The following is a 22961-nucleotide window of genomic DNA, read 5'->3' as shown; positions in this document are numbered from 1 at the left end:
ACACAGAGATATTTAAAAAAAAAAAAAAGAGCAAATAAAACATCAAAGTGGGAGAGTGTAGAGTGCATTAAAGTTAATAAACTGTCATGGCAGAATGGACCACTTTTCAGTGCGAAGGAATCTGATTTAGGGACTTGTAACTAACTGTAGGATTTGAATCTCATTGGAATGAAGTTAGCTGCTGGTTTTGCCAAATTCTCCATCTTTTGGTTCTCCTTGAGAACCGGTCTTTGAAACTGAACAGATTCGTATCACAATTATTATTTTGTCAATAGCTTTTTGAGATGCTAACCCTCTCTGTCTCCCTCCGGATAGTTAGTGCTGCTCACCCCCGTCTAGCACTGCTTTGCTTTAAGCTCTAGTAGGCAGAATGTGGGCCCTGGAGCTCATGTTAGGTTGGACACAGTCCATCAGCATGGGTTTCCAGGGCTCCTGTGGCCATTCCCTGTTTCCACAAGGACACGGAGGGACGCCTGGGTGGCTTAGTCGGTTGAGCATCCGACTTCGGCTCAGGTCATGATTTCACGGTTCGTGAGTTCGAGCCCAGCATCGGGCTCTGTGCTGACAGCTAGCTCAGAGCCTGGGGCCTGCTTCGGATTCTTTGTCTCCCTCTCTCTCTGACCCTCCCCTGCTCATGCTGCCTCTCTCTCTTGGAAATAAATAAAACATTAAAACAAAAATTAAGAAAAAAAGAATTAAAAAGGACACGGAGACCAGAAAATTGTCAGGAGTGAGCCACACTCAGGTGTGAACCACTGAGCTACTCGTCTTATTCACAAGTGACAGACAGGACGATCAATACACGTCTCCTTCTTGGCAGCGTGGAGGGATGACTACAGCAGCAAGAGCTCCAGAATGTTTTCTGCCAAGAACTGGAATGGATTTTGTGCTTCTCCAGCCACAAAATGTCCTCAGCATCTTACTCCCAAATCATTAATGCCCTTTTCAGTTGGTCTGTTCAGACTGAATGCTTCCTTATCTTTCTTTTCAACATCCTCATTGTTTTCTTTTTGTTAGTTGAACTCTCAAGGTTTGGAGATCCTAGTATCTCGCCTTTTCTTTCAGACAAGCAGATATTAAGCAGCATTTTCATCCTTGACCTTTGCAGAAGAATGAGAATCCCTGGTTCTGGTTTTGGGTGCAGTCTGTAGAATTTTCCTCAGAGAACAAAAATGCCATGTTTACATATTAGCACAATGGTATTACAATATCACTGACCTTGGGAAAATTACATAATTGTTTTGAGCTGCAGTTTCTCCACTTGAGAAATGGGGATAACAGATGACTAGTTTATAGGGTTTCTATGAGGACCAAAGAGATTGCATATAAAGAAACACCTGGCACAGCGCAGAGGGTCTAACAGATGTGTAATAAATGTTTACTTAAATCAAAATAATATAAGCAGGATCAGTTCTATTTAAATAAGAAGACCTCTTGGAGAATGGTGAAAAATGTGAAGAGACATGACCACACTCGGCAGGGAGCTGTGTCCTCAGCCTGGTGCACAGTGTAAGATTTAGGGGCATACGTGGAAGCAAAAGGAACGAATTTGCTGTGGGTAAAAGACGGTGAATTATGCTCAGATACGAGCCAGTCCTCTGGAGGAAGTCACTGCTGTAAGATACCATGGAAAATTTTTCTAAAGTGGTTCTAACATTACTACAGATACCAATAGTATTTGTCTAAATCACCATCCTCTGATGTATAACAAATCATAATAAAACTATCCCTTGTAATCATTGATGATGTGAGAGGTAGTGTGGCGTAATGCAATGGAATGCAAATTAGCCTACAAGCCAGAAGATCTGGATTCATGTCTGTTTCACTTAATTGGTACCTAGTCTTGGACTTCTTAGCTTCTTTTAGCCTTGCCTTTAACATCTATAAAATAGGAAAAATAATGTCTTTCTTACCTTTTTACTGCTGGAAAATTGTCAGGATCAATTGAGATTTTTTTTTTTTTTGGTTTATTTATTTATTTTGAGAGGGGAGAGGGGCAGAGAGACAGGGAGAGAGAGACTCCTAGGCACTGATGGTGCAGAGCCTGATGCAGGGCTTGACCTCACCAACTGTGAGATCACGATCGAGAGTCAGAGGCTTAAATGACTGAGCCACCCAGGTGCCCCAAGATGTTCTTTAAAGTACTCTCCATGAATTTTTTTTAAGGAGAAAAGTCAGTTACTAAAAGAGTTGCTGAGGAATTTCCAGGCTCTTGTTCTCGTTGAAGTGAACACAGAGTAGAGGGGCTTGTGCTTCTGTAGCTCCCTACAGCCAGCCTGTGCAGACCGTGTTTTGTTGCTAGCTTCTGCTGAGTGCATTTTGGCCTGCTCATTCACCAGGCCTCTGCCATCCCCTTGGCCCAGGAGAAATTCAGAGACGGACTATGGCAGAAGTGCCAGGGATCACACAGCAGCAGCAAGACCCCCTCTTGGAGATGCCTGCCTATGTGCCCTTGGTGTGGCTGCCTGGACCACTTGCATCCTCTTCTCTTTTCCCTCTGTTTGCTGCTGATGGCTATAGAATAGCTTTCCTTGTTCTGCTTAAGGATTTCTGGTGCTTTTGAAAGTTTTTTCCCCCCTTTCTCCCATTCTGCTGAGCAAACACAAGAGATCAGGGGCAAGGCTAGAAGATGGAAGTTGGGTTTGATGATCAGTGGAAGGAGATGAGGCCCTTGACTTACAGTATCCATTCCCTTCCGAGAGAGGATGTCCAGTAGTGTCGGTAATTTAACCACTCTCATTTTGTGTTTGCAGGGAGTCGACGAGTTGAAGATGAAGCCCAGAGCCGAGTGCTGTTCTCCCAAGTTCTGGTTGGTGTTGGCTGTCCTGGCCGTGTCAGGCAGCAGAGCTCGCTCTCAGAAGAGCCCCCCCAGCATTGGCATCGCTGTCATCCTCGTGGGCACTTCCGACGAGGTGGCCATCAAGGATGCCCACGAGAAAGATGATTTCCACCATCTCTCCGTGGTACCCCGTGTGGAGCTGGTAGCCATGAATGAGACTGACCCAAAGAGCATCATCACCCGCATCTGCGATCTCATGTCCGACCGGAAGATCCAGGGCGTGGTGTTTGCCGACGACACAGATCAGGAGGCCATTGCCCAGATCCTTGACTTCATTTCAGCCCAGACTCTCACCCCCATCCTGGGCATCCACGGAGGCTCCTCTATGATAATGGCAGATAAGGTAAAGGAGGGAATCGGGGAGGAGAACCTGGGCACTTGTATCGAGAACTAAATGATGCATGTGTCTTAATGCAAAACTTGATTATGCAAGAAAGTAACCAGAATGCACGGAGTAGGTGGATAGATCAGGAATCAGTTTCTCCCTTTGGAGATGAGCGTGAGGAAAAGATACTGGTATTCAGAGTTCCTGTTTGTCCATTTGTTTGCAAATGGATTTACTGAAATGACTAAGAGATGTTGAAGCTTGTAGTTCTTTCTGTGATGCATTTTCTTCCAATATGTAAATGTGTGTATGAATAGCTCCTTCAAATCTTTAAAATAAGGCGTGCTCTCTTCTTTTTTGGTAACACAAGTTCTCCCCCCACCCCTCCCCCCCCAGCTTCAGGACTATAAAAAGAAAAATCCCTTGTGGCAGATTGTTTATCTCCTTGAAGATACAAATGTCATGGGGGAGGTACTTCTTGCTAAGGTGTCCATGCACATCGCACATGGATCTACACATTGGAATGGATGTTAATCCACGGAACCAGTAGTAGCTGGCTGCCTTTTCTCCATGCTTAGATTGAAGGCGATGGTTCTTAATCCTGGTCGCACATTGGAATTACCTGAGGAGCTCTCAACACTACTCATGCCTGGGTCCCACCCCCAGAGATTCTGATCCTTAGCCTTGGATGCAGCCTGGGCATCTGGATTCCCACAAGCTTCCCGTGTGATTCTAGTGTGTGGTTAAGGTTGAGCACCTCAGCTTTAAGGCCTTATATAAATAGTAGACTCTTCTACATTAACATTCGATTAATTGTTCTCTGACAAGCTAATTATCATTGGACACTAATGCCTATTCTTTAATTGCATAAAGTGTTTTCTTTGTGGTTGTTTTGTTTTTACACTTTCCACCTATTCAGATATTTTTCCTTGCTTTATGGAGTACTGCTCATTGCTTAGGGACAGCACTTCTCACATAGGTATTGTCCTTTGCGGTTATTCATATCTTAGAATGATTCATTTCACCCCAGGGGCAGTTTTTATTGTTTTTCATGACGTTGGGTGTTTTAAATGGTCCCTACCTTTGCATTGTCATCTTATGCTTCTTATCGTTACTTTTGAAACTGTCTTTAGTTTTGTGCTTGAAAGACATGCTGTGGGGTTAATGATGTTTGGAAACACCCCAAAAGCTAGCACAGACACCACAGGCGTGCTCCTTGGCCAGCGGAGAACCATCACAGTGCCAGGTTGAGCAGGCTACAGTAATCATGCGCAATCATTACCGCCATCTGTCGGCAGCAGGCAGAAGTGACTCGCTTCTGTTGTGGAGCTTCCTTCATTCAGTCTAGGAAAGGTCAAGTTGAAGTACTAGGTGGAGGGATCTCAGCTGCATGTGAGAAAGGTGTTGTTCCATTCACAGGGGCACAGGAAAAGATGTTAGGAAACAAATTTTGGCACTAGAAGCCCATGCTAAGGGACGGGGGATAAACTTAAGCAGAATGGAAAATGTAGACCAACTGTGACTTCAGGTAGACTTTCTTAACATCGTTGCCCTCAGCTGATTATGCTGTATTTCAGCAGTGGTATTTTGAGGGCATGGTATTGCACGGAACGAATGCCAAGATGGATGAGCCAAATTTTTGAATCATAAATAAGTGTATAGTTATCTTGGGAGCATGACAAGTAAAAATAGTTTTTTTATTTGTTATTCAGGCTATCATGCAGCTTATGCTATTTCATAATCACCTGCCCCTCCCTGGTAGAAGAAGTTATTGGCTACCCTGCTTAGTTGCTTCCCTGTTGTATCTCTTACGAATGCATAATAACCATATGATATGAGGTAAGATGCAAAGACGGGGCTCTTTTGGTCCATTGATTGATTCTAGGTGCTTTAGTGTTTACCAGATGCTTGAGCACATAGCTCTTTGTATGCATTATCTTATTTAATGCTCTTAACAACTCAGTGAGCTAAGTGATATTATTTACCTCCATTTGACAGATGGGGAGACTGAGGCCCAGAGAGGTTAAAAACCATAACCAAAGTGACGTAGCCAGTAAGTGGCAGCCAGGACTTTAACACTGGTTGCTGGCTCCAGAGGCCACGTGCTCTGTTGCCTCTCAAGAAAATGGAGAGGCTAGTCAAGGTCTCACATACATTCCTGCTCCTTACTTCTCTGTTATACAGCGCTTGGTAGATGTTACCGGACTAAAGTAACCCACCACTTTATTCATAGTGTCAATACTGGGATCTGACTAGAGGAGAGAAGGAAGGAAGAGATGCTGTAGCCTTGGGTGTAACCTGGGTCCACAGTGGGCCTACTGGTGGCCACTCCTGGGGTTAAAGGGAGTATTGAAGACAGGTGATTGGAATGAGATCCCCCCTGGCCACCTCCCTACTGTGGCAGCCACAATCAAATATTCCCTCTTATCTTTTTCTCTCTCCACTCCTCCCGCCCCCAAAAAAGAGGGAAGCAGTGGTTTTTAGGAAATTTCCTAAAATAGCCTAAAAAATATCAAACTGACTTTTGACCTTGAAACGATTTCCCAAAGGGAGGTAGTAAGAGGAAAAGGAAGAAAGAAGGAGGTCCTGATGCCGCAGAAGCTGGGGGTTTGGAGGCTTAGCCCTCAGGGGTCAGACACCCGAGTGGGCTGCTAGCTGCAGGGGAAGGTGAGCACGCACCAGCAGGGCTGAGTGGGCCGAGTGGGCCGCGGGGCCGCGATTCCCAGCAGCTGTGCGGAGGGCCATTCGCCAGCTTAACGGATTCAGCTGAAGGCAAATAGAAAGAGTCCCCCAGATCTCAGAGAAACAAGCTTTTGGGGCAAGTTTCAAAAATAAAACATCTCAAATTCTAAGGCCAGTTTGTTAGGTTTTTTAAAGTAGAAGTTTATTTTTAAGTACCGTGAACATATTTTGCAAACATAGAATGAGGACACAGAGTTTGACAACTATGAATCAACTGTGCGGCCACAGGACAAAACATCTGAAAATGAGACCAAGAAATACAGCTTTGCCACGGTTAAGGGCTAGTCTCTGAGCTACAGGAACCATCCAAAGGGTGAGGAATAAGCCTTCCATTTTGCTTCCCTCTTCTAGGAAATGCGTCATTGCCATTGCATTTTACCTGAGTTTTGTTGTTGTTGTTGTTAGCTTGCTTCCTATAAGGCCCACTTATTAAGTGTTCTTGTGGAAGGTTCTATTACAGGAATAAAATCCCTGACTGAAGGAGTTAGAACCGAAGAAAAACTCTGTTACAAAGATTTTTGAACAAATTAGAGAGAGACACAAGTTCAGCATCTGGGCCAATAGCTTGCGCTCACTTTTTTTTTTTTTTTTTTGGTGTGTACTAATTAACGAGTAGAAACATGAATGAGTATTGTGCTTTCCCAATGAGGAAATGTACCGTATATCATGGTGGAAAGAAGCATTGGAGCTAAAAGAGTAGAGCTGCTGGAAGCTCAGATTTGGGAGTCAGGGCCGGTGTTAACCATCACCTCCACTGGGAATCTGGGCTACTTGGTAACCACTTACACTAAACCCAGGTTCCCTTGGCCATGTATTGGGGACAAGAATCTGAGTGTATTACAGAGGTGCTGAAGATTAAATGAGATCATGTATAGCAAGAGCTTCACCAAGTTTCCAGCACAGCGGTCCGTAGGCCAGGCTGACAGTTCTGTGGGGCAATTTGAAGAAAAGGAGGTTTCAGGATATAGGAAAAGAATGAGAAGTTGAACAGGGTCATGGCCAATGGTAGAGATGCTGTGGAGCTGGACACGGACCAAGAAGAGAGGCCAGGGGAAAATCTGGGGAAGAGCTCTGATGTGTGGGGCGGGACCTTTGATCCTTGCGCCCCAGGAAGCCAAAGCTCATGGTGGCATAGCCATGCCATAGCCAAAAATGGCACGTTTGGCTACGAAAGAGCTCAATGAGGTGGCTACTGCTAGGTGCCTGTAACACAAGACTGTTTAGAATAGTAACGGAGACCATTTAAAAATGTATGAGGTGAGTTTTGGCAGTTACCCACCTGAGTATAAAGAGTCTACTCTATTTTGCCTTGTTATAATTGCTTTTATTCTCCCTGTGATCCTGGATTTAGGATGCCCATCTCAACCCAAATAATGAACTAAAGCTAGACATACTTGCATTTCTTTTCGGGAGGTTTCTCTGCTGATTTGCTAAAATCTTTCTTGGGTTTTCAGATTTTAGCTCAGTACTTATTTTGAAGCTCCTACTCGCTATCAATACAATTCTTCCTCACAAAACCCTAAAGTGAAAAATAGAAGTCCTGAGTTTTAGTCTCTATTCTCATGAACTTTGGAAATTTGAACAAACAAGTCACGTAAACTGTATGCCACTCAGTCTACAGTTTATAAGATTTAAATTCTGTCTCCTACCCTACCCACTTTACAACACTTTGAAGATAAAATCAAAGAAAATATATGGGGATTTCTGGAAAAGTACTGTACAAACAGTTGCTTCAGGTGAGGGAATGAGGAGCCATGTGACAGGGAATGACAGACCTACTGACATTAGCATTAGGGTCAGTGAAAATGGTTTGGGCAGGAGGTAGGAAGGAAAACAGAAAGTGAAAGTTACAGTAGGATCAGATAAGAGAACACAAGATCCGATCTGTAATGCTGCAAGAATGGAAGAGAAGCGAGTGTGCTGATTGACCCTCTAGTAGCTGGCTTGATCTGAGTGAAGTACGGTAGCTAAAACCTGCACCATACTCGTAACTTGTTCCTAATTAAAGGACATGAGAAATTATCTTACTCTGGGGCCTGTTGCTATGATTCTTGTCTTTTTAAATTGTTTGGTTGAGAATTGGTGCTTTGAATAGCCTCTCATTTTCTGTGCAAGGCACCACACTTTGAATCCAACTGGGGCTAGGAAGATGGCCCCTACCCTTCACTGGCCCTATCTTTTCTGACTCTCCCCGCTACTGTCTATGCCTCCCCCAACACCCACCTGATGCAGGGTGTTTGGAGAGAGTGAAGAGCCAGCAGTCACGTGTGACGCTGCAAACAGACTGTTGCCTTCCAGTCGCTTGTGCGGGTTTCTATACCCAGCACAATCTTGAAATCAAGACGGCTGTGCTACTCATATGTTACTCTGTGCTTCTTCCTTAATTTGGGTGGCTTTCAGCTTTTTTACCTTGCGTTAAGTTGTCTGTCATATGGTATTCCTTGGGACTGAACACTTCAAGAGCAAACTATGGTGTGTGGATCTGGATGAGGTCAGTTAAGATATACTGGAGAAGTTGAGGGAGCAAGACAGCTGATAGAGCGTGCCGACTTCATGTTAGGTATGATGTTAATGAGCATTTAATTCTTCTGAAATCCTGTGATGTAAGTAGTAGCACATGGTTTTAGTTGAAACCACGTCAGAGTGCTTATGTACCCTGGCCAAAGTGATACAGTTAGAAAAATAGTGGGACTGGGATCCAAATCCAAGCATGTTGGACTTTAAGACTTTTTTAGGGGGGCTGATTTTGAAACTCTCAGTCCACACACTGAGGAGTCAGAAGGAAGCTGGGATCTTCCCTTCTTCCTTGAACTATACTTTGGGGAAAGATGGGTGGGTGGTTCTCTCTGAGGCACTATAGGCTTTGCAGTGGTGCAGCCCTCAGTTCTGTGTGGATTCTAGGCCTTTCCACCTGTGTCTGTGGAAAGGATTTCTTGTTGGCCAGCATACCTTCCCTTTTAAAACTGGAGCTAGGATTTGCTTCCAAGAAACTGGCCAATTGAAATCCAGATGCATTTTTTCAAAATTTTTTTTTGTTGTGAGAGAGACAGACAGAGCGTGTTGGGGGAGGGGCAGAGAGAGAGGGAGGCAGAGAATCGGAAGCAGGTTCCAGGCTCTGAGCTGTCAGCACAGAGCCCAGTTCATGGCTCGAACTCATGGGCCACAAGATCATGACCTGTGCTGAAGTCAGACGCTTAACCAGCTGAGTCACCCAGGTGCTCCAGTCCAGATGCAGTTTTAATGCTTGGAGAAACCGAGGCCCCAGAAATTGGTTTAGGCACTTATAGGCATGAAAGTACTTGGTGCTAGAAAGTAATGCACGAACCATTCTGTGTTTCTCATACATCTTCCAGGAAAGTGATGGTGTGTCTGCAGGAAGGCTGTGGCACAACCTGGAGAGAATGCAGGCTTCGGAGCAGATCGGCTTGAGCTCCATGCATCTGCCAGCCGTGTGACCTTAGTGGTGCTCTTTAAGCTCTGAGTCTTGAAATTTCCATTCACAAAATGGTGGCAAAATAACACCTTTGTTAGTGGGTCGTGAGCTTTATGAAGCATGGTAGCCGATGGTGGATAAATCATAGGCCTTCAGTATACGCTTTCTTGTATTTTCGTGTACTGGACCATACCTAATCATCTGAAGAAAACAGGATCCTCATGTTTTCCTGTAACTGAAAGAGAAGACCTTGGGATGTGAATACCCTTCATTTTAGGCCTGGGAGCATAAGCAGCGAGCGGCTCAGTGGGTTCCACCTCTGTGGTGATGTAATTACTGATTGTGACATGATCAGGACTTATCAAGATTTTCAAAGCAGTGACACACGGTGATTTCAATAAACTGATACACACAGGATATAAGCAATGAAGATAAGTCGAGAACATTAAAAAAGAAAGCATAGCAGAATAAAATAGTGTTTGAATCTAGGGTCACCCAGAGATTTGGAAGTGTTGATATGTATGAAAAAGTGAATTGTTAGATGAGGGACATATTAAAGGTACTAGGTAGGAAGTAGTGATATGTTATATAATTTACTATCACCAGCCAGCTCTTAATAGATTATACTGATATTCTTGAAAAACCCCTTGGATTATGATTTCTACCCTTGGAGGATGCATTTTTATTCCCCTTGCTGAGACTACTGTGATTGTTTTTTGCCTTATTCTTAGACATTAGATCTATATTTGATTCAAAATTCTATTTTGATTCTGTGGTTATGGGTCCCACGTGCATGAGAATAATGTTAAAGGCTAGTCTGATTCCATTTTTCTGAAGACAAAAAAATTATTGCTACAATTCTATTTTCTAATGACGGAGAACACCCAAGTTATCATGGGTTGTTAGGAGGTTGCCATGAGAAAAGAACTAACATTGATTGGTCATTGACTTTTGTCAAGAGCTGAGCTAGTCACCTTATATGACCTTAAAAATGCTCTTTTATTGAATTCCTTCATTGAATTCATGAGGCATGTATTTTGTCCTTTCTATCCGATGAGGAAATTATAGATCAGAGAGGTTAACTGTTTTGCCCAAGACCTTTAGCTTAGTAGTGATTTTCCCACAGTGGCTTAAACAAATAGGTGCTTCTTGGTGTCTCCGAATAAGGCACCTGGAGACAGGGTCTGCTGGGGGTGACTCAGTGATGTGGTGATATCAGGGCTGACCTCCGGGATTCCCTTGGCTGTTGGATTTGGACTTGGAGGTAAAGGCAGTTCCGTCGTGGTTATAAGGATGCTGCCCTAGCTCTAGGCATCATGCCCATGGGAAAAGGTGGCGCATGGGTCTTAGATCAGGGAGCGTCTTCTCCGTGTCCCCGATCATGAACTCAAACAGTGTCACATGGTCAACCCTGTGGGGCCTCTGAGTCTTTCTGGGGGAGGTGGCAAACGGGAGAGGGTTGGGGACGGTAGCTCCCTCAGTTGTATCTCTCAGAGGAAGTAAGTGACAGTCTGGGAATTCAGCCGATGCCCGTGTGATTCCAAAGCCCAAACATCTGTCAGGTGTCCTTTTTCTTGGTTCACACTAACTCCTGCTTTTGTGCCCTTGGTCTTATCTCCTCACCTTTCCTCCAGAACTAGGACCTTGGCTCGTCAGTTATTTCCTTTTTCCCTTCAAAGATCAATGTATTCTTTTCCGCTGGCATTTTTCTTTTTCTACCTTAGTGGTCCTCAGGAGATGTTTGGACGTGTTTTGGGGGAGGTTTTTGATATAGTAATGACTGCTTTTGTAAAGTGTGTGTGTGTGCAGGTGCCTGTGTGCTTCTGGCATTTACAACCTGGGAGACTAGGCACGTTTGGTGTCCTGCCATACGTATGATAGTACCCAACAGTCAAAAATAGCTCTACCCAAAATACATTTTTCCCTCATTGGACATACTCAAATCACTCTCATATTAATAAACAGAGGCATAAAAGCTTTTCTTGACCCTAGTTCTCTCTCCTTCTTCCTTTTGACATTTCAGCTCCTTAAAAAGTAGTTGTGTTGCTGTTTTCACTTCCTCATCTCTCACTTTCTACAAAAATGCCACATCCAGTGGACTTTTTCTCATTCTTGACCTTCTGCAGCATTGAACACTTGACCCTTTTAGTGCTATTCCAGAAATTATGATGACAAGAGTAATTAGATTCGTCATAGATTTGGTGACAGTGGGAAGGAGAATGAGTAGAGTTTAGAACATGGATAGGTCGTACAAGTGGAAGTGTCTAGTAAGCAGTTGGATTTGGACCTGGAGGTAAAGGGGGTGATTGGGGCTGGGAATATAGATATGAACCTCATTAGCAAGCGGAGCGTAGTTGCAACCAGGAGGGTGGATGAGATGGCTCAGAATGACCAAGTGAAACGAGGAGGGAGGTGGGCCAAGGACAGAGCTACCTTAGGGCGCCCGGCCATCTGAGGGATGGCCAGAGGGGGTGGAGATGATAAAGGAGCTCAGGCACTTAGTTATTGGAGATGAGATAAGAACCAGAGAAACAAGGAAAGAGGCATTATAGACCAAGAGAGTGTTCTAAGAAAGGTAGTTAGCCAGTCTGGGAATCAACCCAGGACACTCCCTTCCCGCTCAAGATGGTTGCACAAACCTGAGGGGGCTGCGGAGGAGGCCTCGTGACCTTGCCCTTCCCTCCAGGCGCTGTGCTGACACTCCGTGTCTGTCGTCTGCACTGCCGCACACTGCTTACCTGTGTGATCTTGAGACCCTCAAATCTGATTGTTAAACACTTTTGCTTAAACCTCTGCCCTGGCTTGCCACTGCTTGGAATAAGACATCCTCTTAGATCTGGTCCCTGGCTACCTCTCCAGGATTTTCCCTTAACCTCCCTGCCCTTGAACGGTCATGTTAAGCCACACTAAATTATTTATAGCTCCCTCCCTGGTCCAGGCCCTTTTGCATCTCTGTGCCTTTGTTTGTACTGCTTCCTCTCCTTAGAATCTCCTCTCTGCCTTGTCCATCCGGAAACACCTGCTCACTTTTTAAGGGAAGTTGTGGCACTTCTGCGAACCCTTTTCTGATTCTCTTCTTCACAGGATTTACTTTTCTTTTTCTTTGCGCTCCACCTGTGTCCTATCTATGCTTTTATTATAACTTGTCTTATTTACCTATCTGTCCCACTTGCTGTACAGTGAGCTCATTGTAGGCCACGGCTACGCTTTCCTAATTTTTGTTTTCCTAGCACATACCATAGTGTCTGATGCGAGTAATAGCTAACTTTTAATGAACAATGAACAGTTATTAAATTGGGCCCTTTCTACACTGTAGGGGGTTGAGGAGTGGTCCCCCCAAAAGATCTGTCCATGTACTAATTCCTGTAGTCTGTGAATGTGACCTGATTTGGATAAAGGGTCTTGGCAAATATCATTAAGGATCTCATGATGAGATCATTTTGGATTAGCCAAGGGGCCCTGAGTCCAGTGACAAATGTCCCTTCTAAGAGGTGAAAGAGGAGAAGACATAGACACAAAGGGGAGGTCTTTCAAAGGGAGCAGAGGCTGGAGTTAGTTAGCCACAGCGTGCCAAAGAAGCCGCTAGAAGCTGGACACAGCAAAGGGCGATTTTTTCCTTAGGGCCGTTCAGAAAGAGCATGACTCTGATAACACCCTTGATTTCAGGCTTGAGAACTGTGAGAAAATAAATTTTTGTTGTTTCAAGCCACCAAGTGTGTGGTAATATGTGATGGCAGCTCTAGGAAAGTGATATCCACACCAGGGTTAAGGGGCCTGTGGGGAATCTCTGGAATCTCCCTGCCTAGGTGATTTCTTGGCTTATACATTTACTGTGTGATCTTTGGCAGAGTACTTAACTTCTCTGAGCCTTAGATTCCTCCTTCTAAAACAAATAGCTCCTGTTTTCTTAAGGTGATTAAGTAAGGTTAGTGAACGTGCTTAGAAAAGACCTGGCAAACAGTAGGAGTCAGCGAGTGCGTGTCAGAGAGAAGTTTTCACTCAAGCCTCCCTATGAATCAATGGATGAGTGAGGAGGATGTAAATAGAGACCCGAGCCAGCCTAGTGACGGGAGCTCACCTAGTTCTGTGGTAGGTAGGCGTGCACCCTGGGGACTCTGTCCAGAGGTGGTGCTCTGACGTCGTGGCCCACCCCGGGGCCTGGGAAGGTGCCGAAAGGTGAAGTGTCAGTGTTCTGGGCAGCTACTCCCTTGCTGGGGTCTTCGGTGGAGCTACAGGGCAACGAAGCTTGTCTCTTAGCGCTGGAACCTCCCTTCATACGCTCCTTGGTTTTGTATTTGCTTCTCTGTTTCGTGCGTATATGCACTCGTGCACGTGTGTCTGTGTGTGTTTGTGCTCGTGCACATTTGTATGTTTTCGGATGTGGCGGCTGCTCTCTTGATCCTTTTCAGTGCCCAGGACGGTGCCTCTCTGGCTAATCTCTGGGCTAATCTCCCAGTCTGAAGTCCTTGTGCTTTCAGATGCTTTTTCTTCTCCGCTCGATTCCTGCTTCTTTCCTTTTTATTCTCTCTCGTGCTGTAATTTTCATAGTCCTTATCACAACTGTTATTCACCATAGTAGCTTTTTTCATTAGCTGCCCTGCAAGACTGCAGGCTTCATAAGGGCAGGGTGTATGTCTTTTTCATTTTTGTATCCCCCGAACCTAACATACAGCTTGGCACATAGTAAGCCTTTAAGACATAGGTGTTAAACGTATGGCCGAATTAATTATTTCCGTGCAGCAGATGTCAGTTGCAATGAAGAGAAAAGTATTTTAAACCCAAATGGAAATGGATGAGAGAATTAATCTCTGGCTCCTGGAAAATACATTTCTACCTGTCTCTAGGCTGTTCTTTCCATCGCCCTTCTCTTCCTCACATCTGCCAGATACCAGCCGTCAACAACTCGGCACTCACGTCTAGAGTTTTAACACTCGTGTCCACTTTATTTCTAGCAACCAGACACGGAAAAAGGGCTGCCTCAAGTTAGCGGTGCATTCTGAAGTAGCAGAGCAAAACTTAAACGCAAGGCGGTGGGGTGCCGGTGATAATCTTGACGTTATTAGCTTTCTTTCCGAGGAGGAAGCAGAAAGAAATAAGCTTTTTTTTTTAAGTTCCAAAAGATAAACATATGCGATTCACATGACCTACTAATCAGCAAAATATCACCAACTAAATTTAACCAGTGCAATTAAGTTTCCAGAGGTAGGGGCAGGAGATTTTGAAACTTCTTTTAGCAAACAACATCCTTTCTCATTTACTTATTCATTCATTCAAAAAATATCTATTAGGTACCTGGTGGAGGTCAGGAACCGCACAAGGTCCTGGAGGCAGAGTCAATGAGAGAGACACATCCTTACAGTGCACTGACTGACAATAAACAAAGATATAAATTAAGTACTATTATTTTAGGTAGTGGTAAGTGTTTTGATGAAAATAGTAGGAAGGGGTAACAGGTAAGGCTAGCTTAGGTTGTCAGGACTGGTCTCAGAGGAAGGTAGCACTTGAGACATGTATGATAAAAGGATCAAGATGCATGAAGATGTCACGGGCAGCCTTTGGGCAGGGAGAAGAGCAGGTGTGGAGGCCTTGAAGGGGGCAAGTGTTTGTTGTATGTTTTTTTTGATGAGTGTCAGACGGTGTGAGTTGGAGGGTGGTGAGCAGTGGGGTCAATGGTAGAAAATGAGGCTGAAAAGGTATTCTGAGGCCAGATCCTGTACGGCCGGAGAGGCTGGGCATTGTGTTGGGTATTTTGCAATTCATTCAAGAAGCTGTAAGAAGGGAGTGATGGAACTTGACTTAGCATCTTTTCAGATGGAGACAGGTAGTAGAGTGGATAGAATATACACCTTGGAGCCATTTTAAGTCTTGTCTCCACCTTTCAGAAGCTAGGTGACCTTTTGCTACGTTGTGTGACTACTGTGATCTGGTGTTGGTTTGTTTTTTTCATCACTCTGAAGGAATTACTATTCAGAGACTTTTAAGAGTTACTATGAGATGAAATAACCTATAAAGGACTCATTACTTTGCCAGGTACACACCTGGCTTTGAAGAAATGGCTGGCCTTGCCCTTTCTAGTAGTATTGAAATACAAATTCCTCTTGAATCAGGCATCACCTTCTTTTGATAGATCTACGGATCAGGTAGCTTTGTGTTTTGTTTGTTGATTTTACACACGTTGCTTACAGACCTGTGAACAAAGGAGCAAAATATTGTAGGAAGTTAGAAGCATCACGATTGGCTCTACCCTGACTAAAGACTCTTGTTTTGAGTTCTTGGAGTTCCCAGGCGCCGCATCCCGCGGCCAGTTCCTGGACTTGTGTCTACTTAGAGGCAGTCTGATATAAGGTCCCCTTTTCCCAAATGGGGGTGAAGGCACTGAGAAGAGGGGCATAGGGAGTAGAGCAACTGTATTGAGATATTGAGGTGAGCAGTGTAGGTGCCGAGAATGGGAGATCGTATAAAGGCACAGCCAGTCACTGCGGCCTGCCTGCCTTGGGCTGAGGACTTCTGGCACCCGCCCAAGTCCTCCTGGCCTGTCACCATGTGTCTCAGATGTGTTCTGTTACCTTGACAACATGTTGTCTGGAGTTGTAAGGAGCGGCAGCCTTCAACCTTTGAGCATCAGCGTGTTGCTAGGACAAAGGACTTCGCAGGAAGCTGGGCTCCACTGTAGGTCCTGGATCTTGCTGCCCCCCATCCCTCCCTCTTCCTCTCCCTGCCTCCCCATACTTCCACTGCCCTCCATCTGTCCTCTCGCTTCTTCTGCCTTCACGGTCCTTTAGCTCTGCCTCCAACCCCGTGGCCTTCATTCTGTCACCACTGCAGTGTCCCCACTGCTTGTATAAAAGCAAAGACGGTAAATTCTCAAATAGAAAGCTACATGATTTAAGAAGCTGATGGGATGGTGGGAATGAGGGAGTTGAAAAGACATCCAGAAAAGGGAGGGAGGAGCTTGATAGAGTTTCTGTAGTCTAGTTGTAGAGTGGTGGTAGTGGTTTTATTTATTTATTTATTTATTTATTTATTTATTTATTTACGAATGACAAGTGGGGAAGGGGCAGAGAGAGAGAGAGGAAGAATCTCAAGCAGGCTCTCCACCCTACCAGTACAGAGCCTCATGCAGGGCTTGAACACACGAACCAAGAATCGTGAAATCATGACCTGAATCGAAGTCAATTGCTTAACCAGCTGAGCTACCCAGGCACCCCTGTGTGGTAGTAGTTCTTAAAGGGACTTGACCTGAGCATCAACAGAAGAGTTTATTTTATAATTATTATTTTTTTAAATATGGATTTTCTGGTTCCATACCCAAATGTTCTTTTGGAGTTAAAACCCCACTAAATACTATTTTTACAAATTTCTCTTTAAGGATTCTGAAATGCAGCCATGTTTGGGGACCACTGGTCAGTAACACACAGCATATTGTTCTGATTATAAAGTTTTGTGATAATCGGTACCTACCTATAGAGCTTTATTGTTCATGGTCCCCAGTGCAATGCTTTCCTGTGGCTGCTTAATAATAGTGAAGACACGGGAAGAGGAGTTGGAGGAATATGAGAAGACGCTAATGGAGAAGAGGAGAGGAGTGAAGGCAAACAGAAGGAAGAGAGCAACGTGGAAATAATAAGGGAGGCCCTGGAATTGTGAACAGGGAAAATCAGCCATCACACTTGTCTCTGACTTTCAGTTAGAATGCAGGCTGTTAAGTAAGTCTAGGCTCAGTTAACATGCTCTTTGGGGTATGTTTGGAATCCTGGATTTTCCCTGGCTAGTAAGAGATCTGGGTGGGGGCTAGATCTGGGGTTTGAGAAGAAGCCAGCTTCCTCCTATTTTCTCCTTAAAAAAACCCCAAGTGCCCACTACATGTTAATGGTGTACTTTACATGAGCTAGTGCTTTACCTGCATTTAGCAGGTATAATCCTTGAAGGAGCCCTAGGGCTTAGGCAGTAGGATTATTCTCTTTTTAAAGATCAAGAAACTGAGGGTGGGAAAGGAAAGTAACTGGCCCCTGCTGACACCCTGGCCATGGCAGTATGGAAACAGAACCACTCACCTGACTGACAGTAAAGCCCATGGACATCAGCAGTGTGTTGCACTTCCTCTTGAACACTTTCATTTACTTGGTCTTCTCGGGACTTCTAGCTTAACCTGGGAGGGGAATATCCCAGCTATCCAGAATGTAGCCAGCTGGAGCTTAGGCAAAGGTGATTCCTCCCTCGCCAGCCCATCTTGATGAACACCCAAACATTCAGAACAAGAGCTCAGCTCTTAGAGAGGAGAATGGGATGAGAGACATGAAGAAGAAGGGGAAAGAACGTTCAAAGAGAGAAGGACATGCAGGTGAGCAAAACTGCTGGGTCAGTCCCAGTCTGATGGACTGAGTTCTTTCCAAACTCGGAACTCTCAAGAGCGAGGCTGAGACCCTGAAGCCCAGGACACTGCCAAGTGGGTGCCCTAGGATTTGACTTCTAGGTCAGATCAAACTCTTAACTGATAATTCTGGGATTGGGGGTGGAGACGCATGTTTTTCCAGCCTGCTGTGTGTCAGGAGGAAGTGAAATCAGATGTCCGTCATCTCAGCAGATGAGAAATTGACAGAGTAGTAATAGTATTGTCTCACTGTCCTGCGTGGCCATAGGTCTTGGAGCAAGCTATCTCCCCCTACTTCCTAAATAGTCTTAGAGTATCAGCTGTAACTACTGTTACCTTGGACTGAAATCTAGTTTCTAGAGGTGGTACCCGAAGGCCCCTCCTTGCCCCCTTCTGCTGGACCTCTCTTTTTCCTGGGCCAACAGCATGTACTCTCCCTCTTAGTTTCCTCAGTGATCAAAGGCCTGTTGACATGCAAGGGTGATAATCGGTGTATGAAAGGTATCTGGTGTCAAGGTGGCGGGCTCAGGCAACGCATGTGAGAGGCAGGTTTATCTCTCAGTATGGCAGCCCGTTCCGGGCGGGGAGAGCCCATTTGTCTCCTTCTCTCATGATTGGGACAACGTAGAGCACACACAGCGTACTTGGTGCGTATTTGTTGGTAATGATAGATCCTTTGAAATCAGATGGGAACAGGCCATATGCTCTTGGAAAAGGGCCTACATTGCAAGGTGGGATGGTTGAGTGAGATGTGTTTTTGCAAGTTCTTTTCATCTCTAACATCTGTGATCCTGTGAATAATTCTCTTCCCCTTGGCCCCTGCTGGCTGCTTGCCCGGGATCTCTGCCAGAGCCCTCCCCGACAGCCCCTCTGAGTAGAGATCACAGAGGGAGGGTCTCCCACTCGAGGCCGATGGTTCTGGAAGCCGAAGTTGATACTGAAAGTAGGAGAGAAGGCTTGCACCCCAGGGTCAGAGCCCAGGGATAGAGGCATTTGGACAGGAAGTGTGAGCGCCCAATTCCTAGAAGCAGGTAGGAGAGGAGGGGAACTTCCGCTGAACGTGTCAATAGCAGCAACAGCAGTCGCTCTGGCTACACACACGTTGCCCATGAAAGCTTTTCTCAGACTGAGCATCAGGGCCCAAGATGGGGCTCTGGAGGGTGGAGAGAAGCATGGTGCCCAGAGTACCAGCTCCCATGCTGCCCACCTGCCATACCATTTCCCCACAGCTGGACAGCATGTCTATATGAGAGAAAGCTAAGAGACAGGAGCACTCCTCTTGTGAACGGTCTGTTCTCTGATCACTGTTGTTCTCTGAAACTGACGGTGGCAGACTTTCCTGAGGAATGTTGTGCGGCCGTCTGATTCTGGAAGTTCTTTCCCTGGGCCCTGCGGTCCCTGGGCCCAAGGGGAAGTGTCACTGGTTAATGAAAGGGGACTAACTTTGAGTAGTTACTGATGCATTTCAGTTCTCCTTGGAGACTAGCACTGCTGATCCTGAGAAAACTAGTCTGTTGGCCGGAGAAGGGGATTTGGACACAGGTTGAACTCTCTACATGCTCTGGGAGAAGGGCACTTCCTCTCCTTTCCCTTGTCCTCCTTTCTCCCCTCGTGAGGCCCCCCAGGCGACAGAGCAGGGGCCTCTGATGCTTCTGTGAGTTGCACGTATCTGGAGCTGGTTTCTTGTCCGATGGAAGGTAGTGGCAGAGCTGTGTTTGGGGGACTTCCAAGTGGCAACCATGGCTACTTTTTGTCACCCTGATCTGAAAGGTCAGCCCTGTGAAAGTGACACACTTGGAAACGAAGGTATTTTTAATCACTTTGAAATTCCCCTTCCCCACGCCCCTTTCTCCCCTTGATAACTGCTACCTCGTTTAATTGTCCAGTGTCCCTTTTTTGTGCCTCCCGGCTGCTTAGAGTACTCCCTTCTTCCTTCCCCCAGCTCCTTGCATTGTCTGCTGGTGGAGCTTTCCCAACGAGCACTATGGAATTCTGTCTTGGGTCTCTCCTCATGGAGACCCCCACTGTTTCCTCCTGACAGGAAGGAAGGATTCCATTTTAAAACCGGGAGACAGTCTAAACAATGAAGTCACTGCCACGATCAGAAGAGATAAGAGCAACTAGTATGTGAACTCCGCGGGCATTTATATTTTAACTCAGAGGAAGAAATGTGTACGAGTGGAATATCAGATGTCATGTTGGCCCATGAGGGACATATATGTTTAAAACAGAAGGTTCTCTCCTGACTCCTGAAAACCATGCTGTGCATGGGCAGCCTCATCAGTCCTGAGGTGAAGCCCTGCTGGGAGACCTTGCTGCAAACAGAAAGGCTCAAGGGCAGCCCCTTGAGAAAGGTGTAGGTCACCCTGGTCACCCGGCTGATCGCACAGAACCGCTCAGGAGCCTCGGAGAGCGTTGGGCTGTGAAGTCATTCTGCGAAGGAGAATAGCATCAAGTAGAATAGGAAGCCCAGGTTCATCAGTGAACTCTGAGGATTTCTAGACTGTTTTGATTCTCCACACCGTATGGAGAGGGCTCCAGTCTTATTTTGTATGAACACTTCTTAGCTGCCTTTTACTGTCCCCTCAGACTCCCCTTCTCACCTGTGTCTCGGTCCTTCTTTGTGTCTCCCTCTCTTAGATCCTTTGATTTCTCCTTCTGTCTGTCCTCCTTTCCCTCCTGTCTCTGCTTTCTGTTCCCCCATCATCTCATTTCTGGTTCGTGTTTCTCCGTCCTTCTCTCCCTTCGTCCTGTCCCCTGTCTGCCGTGACCCACTCTGGCATGTGACTTAGACTTTACGTGGTGCACACAACCATCTCCATGCTTCATCTGTCAGTGTCGAGGTCCCTCAATGGCCTACCTTAGGACCTGGCATAGTTAAGAGTTCCCAGGCGGTCTGTCCTTGACTTTTGGAGCTGACAACGGTTAGTTTTACAGTCTGTGGCTACTTGGTTCAGTTGGTTATGACTTGGCATTTAATGAGGCCAAGCACAGATATTTGTGTCCTGTCTCTGTAGAACCCTGCTAGCTTTCTCCCTCGTGGCAGAGATGCCTTCCAGCCACTAGCTTTCATTTTCAGGCCCTTGGTCACAGCGGGGGTGTGGCTAAGGGACTGTGGCTGGACCAGTGCTAATCTGTTGATGAGGGACATCAGCAATAACATATTTTTTTATTAAACTTTTTATTTTGAGGTCATTATGGATTCACATTTTACATGTTTAAAGGCCAAAAGACATCAGATTATCTATGGGATTCAGACCAAGACAGACCTGGACTCAGATTCTGGTTCCCTTCCACATTAATTCTGTGACCATAACCTGGTTACTTAACTTTTCTCTGCCTCACTTTCCTTAGCTGTGAAATAGTGATAAAAAAGAACTGGCCTCCTTCAGTCTCCCTCTGCCTGCACATCTTCCTTTTCCTCTTTTGTTACTAAGTCTATTCCAGTACGCTATATTTCTTCTTTCTTTTTCTTTCAGTTACCAATGTCTCTGGAACATTCCCGCCCCCGTTCTTCTCTTGTCCCTGTTTTGTACTTCTTTTTCCATTTTCCCAACTCTTAGCCCATTCCTCACTCTCCATTTCTTGCTTCCTCCATCCTCACCCCTCACTGAATTTCACTTCCTTCCAAAGACATGTTTTCTGATCCATCTCTCCTGTCATTCACTGTTCCTGGGCCCTTTGTGGGTTCCGGGAGAATGTGCAACCCTTAATTATTTATAAGCATGAGAGAATAGTTGCAGAAATGATTTAATTACTTTTCACATAATAGCAGCTGCTGGGCTAGGTGATGGTGGTGATGGAGCATATCAGCAGGCACACTCGCTCAATGGGAGAAAAAGCACTGGTTTAAGTGGGTTTGGGGGAGGGTGTAGCTATAAAGAGTCTATAGAAGATTTAATCTCGTATGTCAAAGAACTGAAAAAGAATCCCACAATTGGCAATTATGCACAGCTAGGATTATATAAAATGGGAGGTACATGTCACCAGTGTCTTAATTGAGGGAAGAGGGCCTGGGGATACCGTTTGAAAAGTTCACTTTGGATCAGATAGGAGTATAGTGGATGGAATACTACCACTTATTTCTGGGTGGGGGTGGCGAGCGGGGGCAGTGGAAACTTTATTCTTCTTCTGGATCCCCTGTGAGATTGAATGTGGATATTCATTTAGTGGCACTGGGGTTACAGTGGAAAGAGCCTAGCCCAAACTATAGTCTGGAAGCCTGGTTCTCTTCCTTGCTCATAACCAGCGGTAGCTGTTTGACTGGTCAAGTCCCTTAATCTTTCTTAGTGTTACTTCTTTCATCTGTAAAGTGAAAGGGTTGAGATGTATAACATGTAGAATGCTTCACTAAAGGAGAAAATGGCACAGAAATTAGATGAGGAGGCCTGATTTTTTTTTTTTTTTTTTTTTTTTTATAAACTAAGATCAGGGAGACCATCATGAGGAGTTTGCAGTAGTCGGCTCCAAAAGCCAGGCAGAAAATCCATTCTAGAAGTTTCTGGCATGATGTCTAAGAGAAGATATTGATTGAAGCAAAGGGAAACAGTTGAATAATAGGCGGAAGACACAAAGAAGGAGTCGGCATGGGTAGATTAAAAGTAAACAAGGGGAATGAGGGAGGTGGCAAATATGAACCCATATTGTCACATTATGAGTTTTTGAACGGTGTCCTTTCTGACCGCTGCTGAGGTTTGGCATGCAGAGGGCTGCAAGAGGAGGCTACAGGTCTTGACATGCAGTGAAGAAAGGAGAGGGGCTTCCTGAGAAGGAGTGTTATGTCCTCATCCTCCCCAACCCTGGTCCTAATCCCTTCACAGAAGTCCCGATGAATGTGTCATGGAGCTGCAGCACCGTTTAGCCTGGAAGGGATCTTAGGGACTAGCGTGGTGCCCTTATTTCATGGTAAAGGACACTGAGGCCAAGAAAGATTAAGTGACTTGCCTGAGGCCCCAGCCTCAGTTCCGTCCTGGAGTCGGCCTCGTTTCCCAGATTACCAGGTCTGTGTCTGGCAGGACTTTTACCTCAGCAAAGTACCAAGCCTGTCTAGTAGTAGTGCAGAGGCTAGCACATAATATGACATAATGAATTGCCGTCCCTCCCTTCTCCTGACTAGAGGTGAGGGACAAAAGCAAACTGAAATTAGGGTATGGGGGGAGAGAATGACATCTTTTTCCCTGGTTTTTCTCTGTATCTGCACTAAATGTGGTCTGAGATGATGGATTAAAAGTATATTAATGAATATGTCAGA

General features: G+C 45.4%; 1 protein-coding gene across 1 annotated transcript in view; it reads left to right on the top strand.

Moving 5' to 3' along the window:
* The first annotated feature begins 2771 nt into the window (after positions 1-2771).
* The window catches only part of GRIN2B (glutamate ionotropic receptor NMDA type subunit 2B), a 286938-nt gene continuing 266748 nt past the window's right edge, over positions 2772-22961 (top strand). Inside the window, exon 1 of the mRNA XM_039239959.1 lies at positions 2772-3182. Within this exon, the coding sequence (XP_039095890.1) occupies positions 2772-3182 (411 nt within the window). The remainder of the gene's footprint in view (positions 3183-22961) is intronic.

The sequence above is a fragment of the Hyaena hyaena genome, unplaced genomic scaffold, assembly GCF_003009895.1.
Source record: "Hyaena hyaena isolate Hyena2069 unplaced genomic scaffold, ASM300989v1 scaffold_164, whole genome shotgun sequence".
NCBI classification, from domain to species: domain Eukaryota; kingdom Metazoa; phylum Chordata; class Mammalia; order Carnivora; family Hyaenidae; genus Hyaena; species Hyaena hyaena.
This window is presented reverse-complemented; position numbering and strand designations above follow the sequence as displayed.